Source organism: Osmerus eperlanus, chromosome 13 (genome assembly GCF_963692335.1).
Source record: "Osmerus eperlanus chromosome 13, fOsmEpe2.1, whole genome shotgun sequence".
NCBI classification, from domain to species: domain Eukaryota; kingdom Metazoa; phylum Chordata; class Actinopteri; order Osmeriformes; family Osmeridae; genus Osmerus; species Osmerus eperlanus.
This window is the reverse complement of record NC_085030.1, coordinates 16,327,773-16,344,946: the sequence shown is the minus strand read 5'-3', so window position 1 is coordinate 16,344,946 and position 17,174 is coordinate 16,327,773. Positions and strand designations below refer to the sequence as shown.

The 17,174-nt window shown below is 52.0% G+C and overlaps 1 protein-coding gene across 8 annotated transcripts in view; it reads left to right on the top strand.

The window, feature by feature from the left end:
* Positions 1 to 16,543, top strand: part of si:dkey-237h12.3 (teneurin-3) — a 103,168-nt gene extending 86,625 nt beyond the window's left edge. For all 8 annotated transcript variants that reach the window (XM_062476178.1, XM_062476180.1, XM_062476177.1 and 5 more), the window contains 8 exons: positions 4,910 to 5,064; positions 6,584 to 7,467; positions 7,795 to 7,970; positions 8,589 to 8,824; positions 9,381 to 9,677; positions 12,392 to 14,003; positions 14,134 to 14,264; positions 14,874 to 16,543. In XM_062476178.1, coding sequence (XP_062332162.1) covers positions 4,910 to 5,064; positions 6,584 to 7,467; positions 7,795 to 7,970; positions 8,589 to 8,824; positions 9,381 to 9,677; positions 12,392 to 14,003; positions 14,134 to 14,264; positions 14,874 to 15,626 — 4,244 coding nt within the window. In that variant the 3' untranslated portion in view covers positions 15,627 to 16,543. The remainder of the gene's footprint in view (positions 1 to 4,909; positions 5,065 to 6,583; positions 7,468 to 7,794; positions 7,971 to 8,588; positions 8,825 to 9,380; positions 9,678 to 12,391; positions 14,004 to 14,133; positions 14,265 to 14,873) is intronic.
* Positions 16,544 to 17,174: the final 631 nt, after the last annotated feature.

Here is a 17,174-nt window from a genome sequence, read left to right as displayed (position 1 = left end):
ACTGTAGGGAGACCAGGGACACTGTAGGGAGGGAGACCAGGGACACTGTAGGGAGACCAGGGACACTGTAGGGAGGGAGACCAGGGACACTGTAGGGAGACCAGGGACACTGTAGGGAGACCAGGGGCACTAGGGAGACCAGGGACACTGTAGGGAGGGAGACCAGGGACACTGTAGGGAGACCAGGGACACTGTAGGGAGGGAGACCAGGGACACTGTAGGGAGACCAGGGACACTGTAGTGAGGGAGACCAGGGACACTGTAGGGAGACCAGGGACACTGTAGGGAGACCAGGGGCACTAGGGAGACCAAGGACACTGTAGGGAGGGAGACCAGGGACACTGTAGGGAGACCAGGGACACTGTAGGGAGACCAGGGACACTAGGGAGACCAGGGACACTGTAGGGAGGGAGACCAGGGACACTGTAGGGAGGGAGACCAGGGACACTGTAGGGAGACCAGGGACACTCTAGGGAGACCAGGGACACTAGGGAGACCAGGGACACTGTAGGGAGGGAGACCAGGGACACTGTAGGGAGACCAGGGACACTGTAGGGAGGGAGACCAGGGACACTGTAGGGAGACCAGGGACACTAGGGAGACCAGGGACACTGTAGGGAGGGAGACCAGGGACACTAGGGAGACCAGGGACACTAGGGAGACCAGGGACACTGTAGGGAGGGAGACCAGGGACACTGTAGGGAGACCAGGGACACTGTAGGGAGGGAGACCAGGGACACTGTAGGGAGGGAGACCAGGGACACTGTAGGGAGGGAGACCAGGGACACTGTAGGGAGACCAGGGACACTGTACGGAGGGAGACCAGGGACACTGTAGGGAGACCAGGGACACTGTAGGGAGGGAGACCAGGGACACTGTAGGGAGACCAGGGACACTGTAGGGAGACCAGGGACACTAGGGAGACCAGGGACACTGTAGGGAGGGAGACCAGGGACACTGTAGGGAGACCAGGGACACTAGGGAGACCAGGGACACTGTAGGGAGGGAGACCAGGGACACTGTAGGGAGGGAGACCAGGGACACTGTAGGGAGGGAGACCAGGGACACTGTAGGGAGGGAGACCAGGGACACTGTAGGGAGACCAGGGACACTGTAGGGAGACCAGGGACACTAGGGAGACCAGGGACACTGTAGGGAGGGAGACCAGGGACACTAGGGAGACCAGGGACACTGTAGGGAGGGAGACCAGGGACACTAGGGAGACCAGGGACACTAGGGAGACCAGGGACACTGTAGGGAGGGAGACCAGGGACACTAGGGAGACCAGGGACACTGTAGGGAGGGAGACCAGGGACACTGTAGGGAGACCAGAGACACTGTAGGGAGGGAGACCAGGGACACTGTAGGGAGGGAGACCAGGGACACTGTAGGGAGGGAGACCAGGGACACTGTAGGGAGACCAGGGACACTGTAGGGAGACCAGGGACACTGTAGGGAGGGAGACCAGGGACACTGTAGGGAGACCAGGGACACTGTAGGGAGACCAGGGACACTGTAGGGAGGGAGACCAGGGACACTGTAGGGAGACCAGGGACACTGTAGGGAGACCAGGGACACTGTAGGGAGGGAGACCAGGGACACTGTAGGGAGGGAGACCAGGGACACTGTAGGGAGACCAGGGACACTGTAGGGAGGGAGACCAGGGACACTGTAGGGAGACCAGGGACACTGTAGGGAGACCAGGGACACTGTAGGGAGACCAGGGACACTGTAGGGAGGGAGACCAGGGACACTGTAGGGAGGGAGACCAGGGACACTAGGGAGACCAGGGACACTGTAGGGAGGGAGACCAGGGACACTGTAGGGAGGGAGACCAGGGACACTAGGGAGACCAGGGACACTGTAGGGAGGGAGACCAGGGACACTGTAGGGAGACCAGGGACACTCTAGGGAGACCAGGGACACTAGGGAGACCAGGGACACTGTAGGGAGGGAGACCAGGGACACTGTAGGGAGACCAGGGACACTGTAGGGAGGGAGACCAGGGACACTGTAGGGAGACCAGGGACACTAGGGAGACCAGGGACACTGTAGGGAGGGAGACCAGGGACACTAGGGAGACCAGGGACACTAGGGAGACCAGGGACACTGTAGGGAGGGAGACCAGGGACACTGTAGGGAGACCAGGGACACTGTAGGGAGGGAGACCAGGGACACTGTAGGGAGGGAGACCAGGGACACTGTAGGGAGGGAGACCAGGGACACTGTAGGGAGACCAGGGACACTGTACGGAGGGAGACCAGGGACACTGTAGGGAGACCAGGGACACTGTAGGGAGGGAGACCAGGGACACTGTAGGGAGACCAGGGACACTGTAGGGAGACCAGGGACACTAGGGAGACCAGGGACACTGTAGGGAGGGAGACCAGGGACACTGTAGGGAGACCAGGGACACTAGGGAGACCAGGGACACTGTAGGGAGGGAGACCAGGGACACTGTAGGGAGGGAGACCAGGGACACTGTAGGGAGGGAGACCAGGGACACTGTAGGGAGGGAGACCAGGGACACTGTAGGGAGACCAGGGACACTGTAGTGAGACCAGGGACACTAGGGAGACCAGGGACACTGTAGGGAGGGAGACCAGGGACACTAGGGAGACCAGGGACACTGTAGGGAGGGAGACCAGGGACACTAGGGAGACCAGGGACACTAGGGAGACCAGGGACACTGTAGGGAGGGAGACCAGGGACACTAGGGAGACCAGGGACACTGTAGGGAGGGAGACCAGGGACACTGTAGGGAGACCAGAGACACTGTAGGGAGGGAGACCAGGGACACTGTAGGGAGGGAGACCAGGGACACTGTAGGGAGGGAGACCAGGGACACTGTAGGGAGACCAGGGACACTGTAGGGAGACCAGGGACACTGTAGGGAGGGAGACCAGGGACACTGTAGGGAGACCAGGGACACTGTAGGGAGACCAGGGACACTGTAGGGAGGGAGACCAGGGACACTGTAGGGAGACCAGGGACACTGTAGGGAGACCAGGGACACTGTAGGGAGACCAGGGACACTGTAGGGAGACCAGGGACACTGTAGGGAGGGAGACCAGGGACACTGTAGGGAGGGAGACCAGGGACACTGTAGGGAGACCAGGGACACTGTAGGGAGACCAGGGACACTGTAGGGAGGGAGACCAGGGACACTGTAGGGAGGGAGACCAGGGACACTAGGGAGACCAGGGACACTGTAGGGAGGGAGACCAGGGACACTGTAGGGAGGGAGACCAGGGACACTAGGGAGACCAGGGACACTGTAGGGAGGGAGACCAGGGACACTGTAGGGAGGGAGACCAGGGACACTGTAGGGAGACCAGGGACACTGTAGGGAGACCAGGGACACTGTAGGGAGGGAGACCAGGGACACTGTAGGGAGGGAGACCAGGGACACTAGGGAGACCAGGGACACTGTAGGGAGACCAGGGACACTGTAGGGAGGGAGACCAGGGACACTGTAGGGAGGGAGACCAGGGACACTAGGGAGACCAGGGACACTGTAGGGAGGGAGACCAGGGACACTGTAGGGAGACCAGGGACACTGTAGGGAGGGAGACCAGGGACACTGTAGGGAGGGAGACCAGGGACACTAGGGAGACCAGGGACACTGTAGGGAGGGAGACCAGGGACACTGTAGGGAGACCAGGGACACTGTAGGGAAGGAGACCAGGGACACTGTAGGGAGGGAGACCAGGGACACTGTAGGGAGGGAGACCAGGGACACTGTAGGGAGGGAGATCAGGGACACTGTGGGGAGGGAGACCAGGGACACTGTAGGGAGGGAGACCAGGGACACTGTAGGGAGACCAGGGACACTGTAGGGAGACCAGGGACACTGTAGGGAGGGAGACCAGGGACACTGTAGGGAGGGAGACCAGGGACACTGTAGGGAGACCAGGGACACTGTAGGGAGGGAGACCAGGGACACTGTAGGGAGACCAGGGACACTGTAGGGAGGGAGACCAGGGACACTGTAGGGAGACCAGGGACACTGTAGGGAGACCAGGGACACTAGGGAGACCAGGGACACTGTAGGGAGGGAGACCAGGGACACTGTAGGGAGACCAGGGACACTGTAGGGAGACCAGGGACACTGTAGGGAGGGAGACCAGGGACACTGTAGGGAGGGAGACCAGGGACACTGTAGGGAGACCAGGGACACTGTAGGGAGGGAGACCAGGGACACTGTAGGGAGACCAGGGACACTGTAGGGAGACCAGGGACACTAGGGAGACCAGGGACACTGTAGGGAGGGAGACCAGGGACACTAGGGAGACCAGGGACACTGTAGGGAGACCAGGGACACTGTAGGGAGACCAGGGACACTGTAGGGAGGGAGACCAGGTACACTGTAGGGAGACCAGGGACACTAGGGAGACCAGGGACACTGTAGGGAGGGAGACCAGGGACACTAGGGAGACCAGGGACACTGTAGGGAGGGAGACCAGGGACACTGTAGGGAGACCAGGGACACTGTAGGGAGGGAGACCAGGGACACTGTAGGGAGGGAGACCAGGGACACTGTAGGGAGGGAGACCAGGGACACTGTAGGGAGGGAGACCAGGGACACTGTAGGGAGACCAGGGACACTGTAGGGAGGGAGACCAGGGACACTGTAGGGAGACCAGGGACACTGTAGGGAGGGAGACAGCCTTTCCCACTTCTCCATCACAAATTATTTAGGAGCAGAAAAGCAGGATATGAATTATTGATGGGTGCTTTCTGCAGTGACCTGAATAATGGGAAGCCAAACTCAACACATGTATCCATCGTGTTATGTCCATTGAGTCATGCAAGTGAGGAACCTTCGCATCAGCTGCGTCTATCTGTTATCACTTCTGTTGGGTCCCATTTTTTAACTCCCCTCCCCCTCTCTCCTCTTCCTCAACAGGCATCGCCGTGGACAAGAATGGGCTAATATACTTTGTGGACGGCACCACCATCCGTAAGATCGACCAGAACGGCATCATCTCCACAATCCTGGGGTCCAACGACCTCACCTCCGCGCGCCCTCTCACCTGCGACATCAGCATGGACATTAATCAGGTGACTTGTCATATTTCCAGGTTCCCATTAAAAGCATCTCTGCTCCGTCTGTGCTGGTGTCAGACGACCCCCTCCCTCCTGCCTTCCTCCTCTGCTGTCTTTGAGTCATCAAAAAATCCATGAAGAATGAAGCAGCTAATGGAACTGCAAACCGCTTCTTAGAACTTCACCAGTTCTTAGAATGAGGACTTGGAGCTTTCACTGAAAATAATTGACAGTGTCTACATCCCCAGCTTCCATCGTCTCTGTGATGTGTATGTCCAATTGAGGGTTGTTGCTCGGCCAACATGAACATGAATCCAGGCCTCTTGATGAGGTTTCATAAATGGACCACTCCAACGCTGCTACGTTAAAGCCTTATGAAACCTCCCTCCCAGACACTGACTCGGTATAACTCGGGCTTCCTCTTCTCAATCATTTATAGCCTTCTCTAACCTTCCATTAACATACAGACCAATCTCTCACACAGCACAAAATGAATAATGAAGAAAATAAAAACGAAGAAAAGCTTTTATCTTATTAAAATGGATGTACGGCCATTTACTCCACAGTGTATTTAGGGAGCGTCTGAGTGGTGTATATGTGAAGTGAATGGGGATTGAGGGTCAGATTCCCCCTGGGGAAAAGAGCCCTCCTCCTACCTGCTCAGTAGCGTTTTGGACCAGACTGGCCGTGTTCATTAGCCATTATCAGCCTCCCTACAGCATCTACACAACCTCGAACCGAAGAAAGCCGAAGGATTAAGCATGTCGCGTTTTGTTAATTAAGGCATTTCAATGGTGTAAACCGACACAGACGTGTTTTTGGCCAGACCACATGATCCCCAGGCAGAGAAGCCCATTAATAAGGCAGACTGGCAGGCTCACTGCCTGGCACAGCGCTCCACTGAACGTGGCGAGTCGCCTGAAGGGCAACTCTTATTATTATTCACTTCCTGGAGAAATTACACATTCAGTTCGGTTTGTCTCGGACGGTAGTTATCTATAGCAGCTGCATTATTTTGTCACTTATGTCATTTCTAATTGAATCCTTATGATAGCGTGTCAGCTTGGACACGTCACGTGGAGTGGCAGTGCTGCCAGTGTACGAACGAATTACCTGGATCTTTACAAAGGCAGAATATCCTCTGAAGGAAACAAAATCTTCAATGATTTAAGTCTGTTATGATTACTGCTGAGGAAGTGAAGCACAGATTAAAGTTAGACAGAAAAGGCTATCGTTGGTGTGTGTTTATGCAACGCTGTCAGTTCAAGGATTGACATCTATTGAATGAGTGGCCGTACGTTATTTAGGACAGAATAGATCATGATTATACCACAGTACGATTCCATATAACATCAGGATGAACCTTGGTGCTGTCTTGATTTTCTCTGATTTATTATGCCTTTTGCTGCATGTCTTGTTGTGATCTTTCCCTCTCTCTCCCTACCTTTCCTGTCACACTTCACTTAAATACTGTCCAATAAAGCATGAAAAATGCCAACAACAAAAAAATACTAAACAGTGTTTGAATGTGCAGGTGATCTTGGAGTGGCCCACAGACTTGGCCGTCAGCCCGATGGACAACTCCGTGTTCGTGCTGGACAACAACATCGTGCTCCGCATCACCGAGAACGGCCAGGTGAGCATCGCAGCGGGCCGACCCGTCCACTGTCCGCTGGCCGCCATGGACCGCGGCGTCGCCGGGGGCCAGAGGGCGGCGCTGACCCCGCTGGAGTCTGCCGTGGCCATCGCCGTGTCCTACCACGGCGCGCTCTTCATCGCCGAAACGGACGAGAGGAAGTTCAGCCGCATCCGGAAGGTGTCGGACGACGGAGAGATCACCCACCTGGCCGGGGCGCCGACCGACTGCGACTGCAAGAACGACAACAACTGCGACTGTTACCAGACGGGCGACGGCTACGCCAAAGACGCCCGGCTGAACGGGCCGTCCTCCATGGTGGTCGCCCCCGACGACACCCTCTACGTAGCCGACCTCGGCAACATCCGTATCCGGGCGATCAGCGGGCGGGGCCCGACGCTGGCGCCCAGCGGCGGCGTCTACGAGGTGGCGTCCCCTGACGCCCAGGAGCTGTACGTGTTCGACGTTAACGGGACCCACCAGCACACGGCCAGCCTGCTCACAGGCGACCTCACCTACACCTTCGGCTACAGCGCCGAGGGCGACGTCACCGCCGTCACCGACAGCAACGGGAACACCCTGCGGGTACGCCGAGACCCCAACCGCATGCCCGTACGCATCGTCGCCCCCGACAACCAGGTCATCTGGATCACCATGGGAACCAACGGAGGGCTGAAGACTCTGACGACCCAAGGTCAGGAGCTGGTTCTCCTCACTTACCATGGCAACAACGGCCTGCTGGCGACCAAGACGTCGGAAATCGGCTGGACCACCTTCTATGAGTAAGGCTGTGGGTTTGTGTTGGGTCTGAGAAAAAGCATTAGCAATCATTTCTCACCCAGTTATATTCAGCAAATCGGATACTCACTCTTTAGAGTTGTTAGTTCCTAAGCTTAATGTGATAAATACTAATAATCATAATCAATATAATAATTAAATAATCATAATTAATATTCATGTATTATTGTACAATAATATAACACATAATAATACAATAATAAATTACAAAAAAAAGGGGGGGGTTTGATTTGAATGTTCTGGGAACATAAGTGACAGTTCCTGTGACATGCCGGTGCCGTCTGTCCCTGACTCATCGGTCCTCTCCCCAGCTATGACAGCGAAGGGCGGCTGATGAACGTGACTTTCCCCTCCGGAGTGGTGAGCAACCTCTACACAGACGTCTATAGCGCTCTGACGGTGGACATCGAGAGCTCTCTAACCGACGAGGAGTTGAGCATCACCACCAACGCCTCCTCCATCCGGGCCTTCTACACACTGGCTCAGGGTAGGCCTCTCCCAGCTCTCCCCTCCATCCTGCTCAGGGTAGGCCTCTCCCAGCTCTCCCCTCCATCCTGCTCAGGGTAGGCCTCTCCCAGCTCTCCCCTCCATCCTGCTCAGGGTAGGCCTCTCCCAGCTCTCCCCTCCATCCTGCTCAGGGTAGGCCTCTCCCAGCTCTCCCCTCCATCCTGCTCAGGGTAGGCCTCTCCCAGCTCTCCCCTCCATCCTGCTCAGGGTAGGCCTCTCCCAGCTCTCCCCTCCATCCCGCTCTGGGCCCCTAGTCACCTCACAGCTCAGGCAGCACCTGCGAAGGCGGTTGTTTGTCATCGTCCCTGGGGTCACAGGAGCAATGTTGAGTAAGCTTAAGCAGTGCATCATCGTAGGCGGTTTGACAGGGAAAATGATTATGCCCTCAACGTCTGGGGTGAATGTCAGGGGTAAGTAGCAGACTTGAAATGTTTACGCGGCATCGGGGAGTTGAGGACGACACTTCTTCATCCGTAACCTTTTACTGCTTCTCACGGCAGGCGATTAGTTTGATCAGCTGTTCGAGCATCATTGCTCCATCACAATAACAACGCCCTGTATTGTGAGTTATGATCCTGAGCCTTCTCCGTGTCTTCAGACCAGTGCAGGAGCAGTTACCAGGTGGGTTACGATAACTCTCTGAGGGTGACCTACGCCAACGGGATGGACACCCACTACCAGACAGAGCCGCACATCCTGTCGGGCGCCGCCAACCCCACCGTTGCACGGAGGAACATGAGCTTGCCAGGGGATAGCGGGCAGAACCTGGTGGAGTGGCGCTTCCGCAAGGAACAGGCCCGGGGCAAAGTCATCGTGTTCGGACGCAAGCTTAGAGTGAGTCTGAGTCATCCAACTACACAGAGAGTTCATTTTTAATTTATTGTGCTCTTTTTAAATCTGATGCATCTGTTTGCTATTGATGTGGACTGTGTGTATGTTTTTGTTAAGTGTGTGAGAGGAGCAATCAAAATAAATGATAAATGATAAATCTTAGCTTCTTCAGCAAACCCCCCGTTTTTATGTTACCGCTGCTCCTCTGAATTCGACATCTAAATTTACGGTTTACGTTATGAACTTAACATGGGTACTTACTTTCCCTTCACAGCAATTTTCGCCTCCAACAAAATTTAGGGGTGTTTGATTTAAAAGCACCTGAGCAATTGCCAGAGTGTCTCTCAGTTTAATGAAGCTCTTGTAGGGGCTGTTAATCTCTCACTGACTGCCAAGGAGCAGCAATCACACTAAACGCACCTCAAAGAGGTCACAAGACAAAAAAGCTACGGCCCTGCCTCTGTGACACAAACGTTTGTTTTTCTCCCCCCCCCCCCTTACCACTAATGTTTGTTTCTGTTTCCGTTCTGACCCCAAACGACGCCCGTCGCGCGAGCAGGTGAACGGCCGGAACATCCTGTCGGTTGATTACGACCGCACTCTGAGGACGGAGAAGATCTACGACGACCACAGGAAGTTCCTGCTGAAGATCCTGTACGACGGGGCTGGTCACCCTGTGCTGTGGCAGCCCAGCAGCAAGCTGCTCCCGGTCAACGTGAGCCGGAGCAGCAGCGGTCAGATCAGCGCCCTCCAGAGAGGCCCCACCACGGAGAGGGTCGAGTACGACGCACAAGGACGCCTGGTGTCGCGCGTGTTTGCGGACGGAAAGACCTGGAGCTACACTTACCTGGAAAAGGTGAGGGGCGGTTGGTGGATTACAGCCGAGTGATTTTGTGAAAGGGGGTCCGTGAATCAACACTCAGCCAAGCACTTCGCGGTGAAAAATGTGGTGCTAAAGTGCACCCACTGTAACTTTAAAGAGTGCGCTATCACCCAGCGTTCAGATGTGGATAGGGATGTGCATTATTCAGAGCAGGCCATTCAGACACACTTTCACTCCTTCAGTCGTTTTTCAGTCCCACTCTTCACGTCCTCTCTCTCTCTCTTTCCCGGACACAAACACACAGGCAGGCTCAAACATATAGCCCACTCTTTTACTTCTTCATTACTTAAAATACCATGCAAACATCTGCCAGTGTGACAGGACAGAGTTTTTCACAGCTCGTCAAAGTATCTCTCTCTCTCTCTCTCTCTCTCTCTCTCTCTCTCTCTCTCTCTCTCTCTCTCTCTCTCTCTCTCTCTCTCTCTCTCTCTCTCTCCCCCTCTCTCTCTCTCTCCCCCTCTCTCTCTCTCTCTCTCTCTCTCTCTAACTCTCTCTCTTTCCCCCTCTCTCTCTCTCTCTCCCCCTCTCTCTCTCTCTCTAACTCTCTCTCTCTTTCCCCCTCTCTCTCTCTCTTTCTATCTCTCAGCACTTGGCCCTTGTGCTCATTGCGTGACCGTAAAATGCCATGTCAACATTGTTAACATGGGGCACAGTGAGAGCTCTGGGAGCTAACCTCGGTGACAACGCATGACTGGCCAGGACACTTTCACAGGATGGGTGGCAAACCACTGGAAGCACTCCTGGAGACCAAAGTGCTTATTATGAATTAATGGAAAACGTCTCCCAAGAACAGTATACACACTCTTATCAGGTCTGATATATTTGAGATGCAGCCTTCGGCTCTCTTAAATAACCAATAAATGTCTCTTTAGGAGAGAAACATTGATTTAAACATTTAATTCTTTAACAAACATTTAAGTTGGGGGAGGGCAGTGTAGCGGGGTTTGCTCGTTTAAGATTAGCAATACTTAATTTATAATAAAGTATGTAGTTCTTGGGGCACCACCTCTTATTTGTTAAAGGGACAGAGGAAACCTTATTGAATAATATTGAATAATAGCCTTCGTAATAATCAGTCTAATCTTAAGTAGTGAATTCTATGAAAGTAGAGCAGATCAGATAACGTGAGGGATAACGCGAGTATTATAAACAATGATTTATTTAAGGAAATGTAATTATAATGAACAAATACCAGAGAAGTTATAGGTTAGTTGAAAGTGAGTTGAGTTGAACTGCATACGGTAGGTCCTAAACTATGATGAGGGTTGGTACAAGATGGTAGGTTGAGAGCGCGTGGGGAGGGGGGAAGGGAGAGAGAGAGAGAGAGAGATAGGCTTCTGGAGAACAATGGGAGAGTATGTTAACTAATCCTAACGAAAGTTAGGTTAAATCATTTGCAAACTAAAATCAAACGTAACAAATTAAATCACAATATGCCAATGTTCACAAGTAAGAAATGTAGCAATATCGCAGTTACTGTTGTCAGTTTGAAGAAGAAGAGTCAAGGTTCCGTTCGTCGTTGTCAAACGGTTAGAGCAAAGGAATCTTTCGTTCAAGTTCCTAGTGGTCCAGTGAGTTGCTGATTGAGAAGGATAGGTCAGATGTGTCGCGAACACTTCCGGTGAATCCTTGCGAAAAAGCCAGTATTGCTTGTGCGTCGAGGTTTTATAATCCTTGAGAAAGGGGGGTATCCTTTTGGAGGTGAACTCTTTGATTGGTCAGTTACTCCCACCTGGGCGTCCATCCTGAGATTGACGTATGGGTGTGAAGTGGTTGATAACTTTTCAGAGTTCAGCTATTTCAAATGTCCATGTATTGCTTATACTTCGAACTATAACAATACAACATTAATAAATGGTTTAGTTTGTAGATTAGAATCATTTTGATATCAAGATTGACTGATTTATCATAACAGTAAAGGAAGTTACATTAAAACATCAAATTATATCAACACAGCATTAAAGGGAAAGCATACATTATAACACATCACTACTGTCATTGAAATAGTGTCCATGAGCCATGTAGTCCTTGAGAATATGTTTGTAAATCCAGAAAAGTTAGTTCTTCCTTAAAATCCTTTGTCTCCATACTGTAAGGCCATTTTGGTCTACCTTCTGACCCCATGCTGGGCCAGAAGCTTTGAAGCTCCTGCTCTGGAGATAAGGACAAGGGGGAAAACCCCCTTTCTCCTTGTCGGGGGTAGGGGAAAGGTGTGATGGTTTGTCTGTTGGCTCTGCTACAGCAGTCAGGTGGCTGAGCGGTGAGGGAGTCGGGCTAGTAATCAGAAGGTTGCCAGTTCGATTCCCAGCCGTGCCAAATGACGTTGTGTCCTTGGGCAAGGCACTTCACCCTACTTGCCTCAGGGGGAATGTCCCTGTACTTACTGTAAGTCGCTCTGGATAAGAGCGTCTGCTAAATGACTAAATGTAAATGTAAGTTGTGTATATATGTATATTTGAACCCTGGCATTTGAGTTTCAAGTATAAAACAACATTGCTGTACATTTCCTGTATCACCAAACAAGAGAGCGTACAACACCATCTGTTCACATGTAACCATCACCACAATATCGGAAATGAGTATAAACACCTATTTCTGAAACGTCAGTGCTCCTTTGATGGCACCTATATCCAACCCCTACAAATCCCGTTTCTCTCTCCTACCTCCCCCTCCTACCTCCCCTCCAGTCCATGGTTCTGCTGCTGCACAGCCAGCGCCAGTACATCTTCGACTTCGACTCCCTGGACCGCCTGTCAGCGGTCACCATGCCCAGCGTGGCGCGCTACACCATGCAGACCATCCGCTCAGTGGGCTACTACCGCAACGTCTACCACCCGCCCGAGAGCAACGCCTCGGTCGCCGTGGACTACAGCGAGGACGGCCTCCTCCTACGCGTCGCTCACCTCGGCACCGGCCGCCGCGTTCTGTACAAGTACCGCCGTCAGAACAAGCTGTGGGAGGTTCTGTACGACAGCACGCGGGTCAGCTTCACGTACGACGAGACGGCGGGCGTGCTGAAGACGGTGAACCTGCAGAGCGAAGGTTTCATCTGCTCCATCCGCTACCGGCAGGTAGGCCCGCTGGTGGACCGGCAGATCTTCCGGTTCAGCGAGGACGGGATGGTGAACGCCCGCTTCGACTACACCTACGACGGCAGCCTGAGGGTCACCAGCGTTCAGGGCGTCATCAACGAGACGCCCCTCCCCATCGACCTCTACCAGTTCGACGACATCTCCGGGAAGGTCGAACAGTTCGGGAAGTTCGGCGTCATCTACTACGACATCAACCAGATCATCTCGACGGCGGTCATGACCTACACCAAGCACTTTGACGCCCACGGACGCATCAAGGAGATCCAGTACGAGATCTTCCGCTCGCTCATGTACTGGATCACGTTCCAGTACGACGACGTGGGCCGGGTCACCAAGAGAGAGATCAAGATCGGCCCGTTCGCCAACACCACCAAGTACGGCTACGAGTACGACGTGGACGGGCAGCTGCAGACGGTGTTCCTGAACGACAAGGTCACGTGGCGCTACACCTACGACCTGAACGGCAACCTACACCTGCTGAACCCTGGGAACAGCGCCCGCCTGCTGCCCCTGCGCTACGACCTGCGGGACCGGATCACCCGTCTGGGAGACGTCCAGTACCGGATGGACGAAGACGGATTCCTCCGCCAGCGGGGGTCTGAGATCTTCGAGTACAACTCCAAGGGCCTCCTGGTACGCGTCTACAGCAAGGGCAACGGCTGGACCATCCAGTACCGCTATGACGGGCTGGGCCGGAGAGTGTCCACCAAAACCAGCCTCGGACAGCACCTGCAGTACTTCTACGCCGACCTGAGCTACCCGAGCCGGATCACGCATGTCTACAATCACTCCTCGTCGGAGATCACCTCGCTCTACTACGACCTGCAGGGTCACCAGTTCGCCATGGAGATCAGCAGTGGGGAGGAGTTCTATATCGCCTGCGACAACACAGGCACTCCTCTGGCCGTGTTCACCAGTAACGGGCTCCTGGTCAAACAGGTCCAATACACCGCCTACGGGGAAGTGTACTTTGACTCCAACCCAGACTTCCAGCTGGTTCTGGGGTTCCACGGAGGCCTCTATGATCCTCTGACCAAGCTGTTGCATTTCGGGGAGCGGGACTATGACATCATGCCCGGCAGGTGGACCGTCCCTGACATCACCACCTGGAAACAAGTGGGCAAGGAACCCGGACCTTTCAACCTGTACATGTTCAGAAATAACAACCCCATCAGCAAGGTGCATGAGCTCAGAGAGTATGTTTCAGGTAAGACCTCGTTAGCTGTGATGAGTAACCAGCACGATGTTCGTGATGCCAGAGAATTTCAAACAGATTTAGTTTTTTTGCCTCTGCATGTGTTTACAACTGAAATTTTAACAATGTTTTTCCCTTCCAGATGTAAATAGTTGGCTGGTGACTTTTGGATTCCATCTGCACAACACCATCCCTGGATTTCCTGTACCGAAATTTGATCTGACCCTACCCTCCTACGAACTGACTAAAAGTCAACTTTGGGATGATCTGCCGGTTAGTAATAATCAAGAAACGTACATGACTTATCACTCCTGTGTGATTGTGTTACATGAAGAATGTCAGGTGCATTATCAAAGACCTTAGGTTATTTTAATAGTTGAAACCAAACTTTTAAACAAGTGATAACACACACACACACACACATACATTTCTAGGAGATAACAAAGCCAAGAATGTTTTTTCACTAAAATAGCTTTCTCTTAGATCGATATTTTGCTATAACCAATTATTTTTTTATTGGATTACAATGTATCCCATAGTATAGCACAGCAGTTTTAATTAGAGAACATTGCAGATAAACAAGTAGTGGGCTATTTAATAGTTCTGTTTTTATTTTATTTCGTTTCTTACTGTCTAGCAATGTGTGGTCGTTTTCTGCTGTTAATCATTTTGGACGTCTTACAAAGGCGCTGAGACCTTTACTGTGATGTCACAGACCCTCAATGCAAGATTCTCAGAGAAAGAAAAAAATCTATATTATTCACGAATACACAGCTTGAAAGCACCATCCTCTTTCAAGAGGGAAAACGCAGCTTTCTGCCACACCTAAAAGGAGTCCTGAGGCACCGTGTTTGTTCACATGCCTCTGACCTCTCTCCACAGTCCATCTCTGGGGTCCAGCAGGAAGTCACCCGACAGGCAAAAGCCCTTCTCTCATTCGAGCGACTACCAGAGGTCCATATCAGCCCAGGTCGCCGAGGGGAGAAACCTTGGCTGTGGTTCTCCACGGCCCGGTCGCCCATTGGCAGGGCGGTCATGTTCGCCATTTACAAAGGGAGCGCCCACACCCACACGCTCAACGTGGCCAACGAGGACTGCATCAAGGTGGCCACCATCCTCAACAACGCTTTCTACCTGGAGGAGCTTCACTTCACGGTGGAGGGCCGCGACACGCATTACTTTGTCAAACCAGGTCTGCCGGACGGCGACCTGGCGGCACTGCACCTCACCAGCGGCCACAAGACCCTGGAGAACGGCGTCAACGTCAGCGTGTCTCAGTCCACCGCCGTGGTCGACGGCCGGACCCGCCGCTTCGCGGACGTGGAGGTGCGCCGCGGGCCGCTGGCTCTCCACGTGCGCTACGGCTCCACGGTGGACGAGGAGAAGGGCCGCGTGGTGGAGCTGGCCCGCCAGAGGGCGCTGGCGAGGGCCTGGGCCAGGGAACAGCAGCGCGTGCGGGACGGGGAGGAGGGCATCCGTCCATGGACGGAGGGGGAGAAGAGGCAGCTTCTGAGCAGCGGGAAGGTGCTGGGCTACGACGGGTACTACGTGCTCTCTATCGAGCAGTACCCTGAGCTGGCCGACAGCGCCAACAACATTCACTTCCTTCGTCAAAGTGAAATTGGGAAGAGGTAACGAACTCTCGAGCATGCGCTGCCCGCAGACACCGACGCGGCGACTTCGAAGGAGGATCAGCGGTTGAATGAGAGCGGTTGTGCCGCGGTTGAAGGCGTCCATGTGACTTGTGTCCAGTGAGGTGTGTGTGTGTGTGTTTTGTATATGGAACAGGAAAGCAATGCTGTGCATTGTTTAGCAAAGACTACAGAGTTCCTGTATGACTACTACAAGGCTTAATATGGCAGTGACATGACAGTTTACTCTGTAGCACAAAGGGACACAAACGGACTCTTGATAAAGGAGACTGAAGAAATAGGTGGATTTACCAGGAAAAGTTAAGTATTTAGGTGTTTGTTCTTTTTACGAAAAAAAAATGCAGTCTTTTAAGTTGCACACTTAAAAGAAAATATTTAAGGATGAAATGAAATGTTTACATTATGCATATATCTGCACTTCTCTGGAAATATAATAATGTAGGTCTGTGAGAGGTAACACATATTTGTCTTAATTCAGTAACCTTGATTTTGAGGGTTGGTCTCACTGAGGACATTGAATCTTGATGCTATGAATTTAAGAAACACTCCATAGGCTACAAACAACCGATGGATTTTCCTTTGAATTTCTTAAAAAAAAAAAAACTCACTTGATTTGTATGCCCAATGTATCTCTTTTGTTAATGAGAAATCGTCTGGATCCTTCTAATCAAGGACATTTTAAATGATCTCATCACCCTGAGACAGAAGTTCAGATACATGCAGAGCACAGGGACACCATGTTTGGTAAGTTATGCAAGTGCGAGTGTGTGTTATTTTGCTTTTGTACGTTTTTTTTATTTTTAAAGAAGAAGAAGAATACTGAAGAACCATCCATTATTAGTCAGAAAAGCAGTAATTTTGGTTGTGTTTTTACGTTACAAATAAAACATACAAGAGTGATTAGTTTACCTTTCATTTGTGATCACCTGATTCTGCATAGTAGATATATACAGTGGGAAGTAAAACTAGAGTTTTTGCCTGAAATGTGTTTATACCCTCATAAGATGAGGAAGAACGTACGAGATACAATCTCCAAGAACCCAACACATACAAACTAAGTACCGTGGACAGTTCTGTAAGATTTCAATGTCAGACAACATTCAGAAGAACCTTTAAACTCTAAATATGCTTATCACACGCGCTTGGCTTCCTGTCTGATGAATGATTGATTAACACAAATATTTCATGACCCCCATATCACACAAACGTGTTTGATGTCCTTATATAGAACCCATATGTATATTGTTAGTGGTTATTACCATTGCTTGTGTTTTGTATCATGAATGCACTTCTAGATTAAAAATCATAATTTTTTTCATTGTTTTTTATTAGAGGATCCCAGAGTGTGGACTTGTGATTTGTTTTTCAGAAAAACCCTGTTATAAGTGAAAGGGGGGATTGTGTGTTGTTTTATAATAAGTCTCTCCTACAGGTTCAGGAAGTATGAAAATAACATGTTTACTTTTACTAATGTGTCTTTCAATGCTCTGCATGACCAAATCCCCCAAAATGTACTTAAAATGATTAAGAT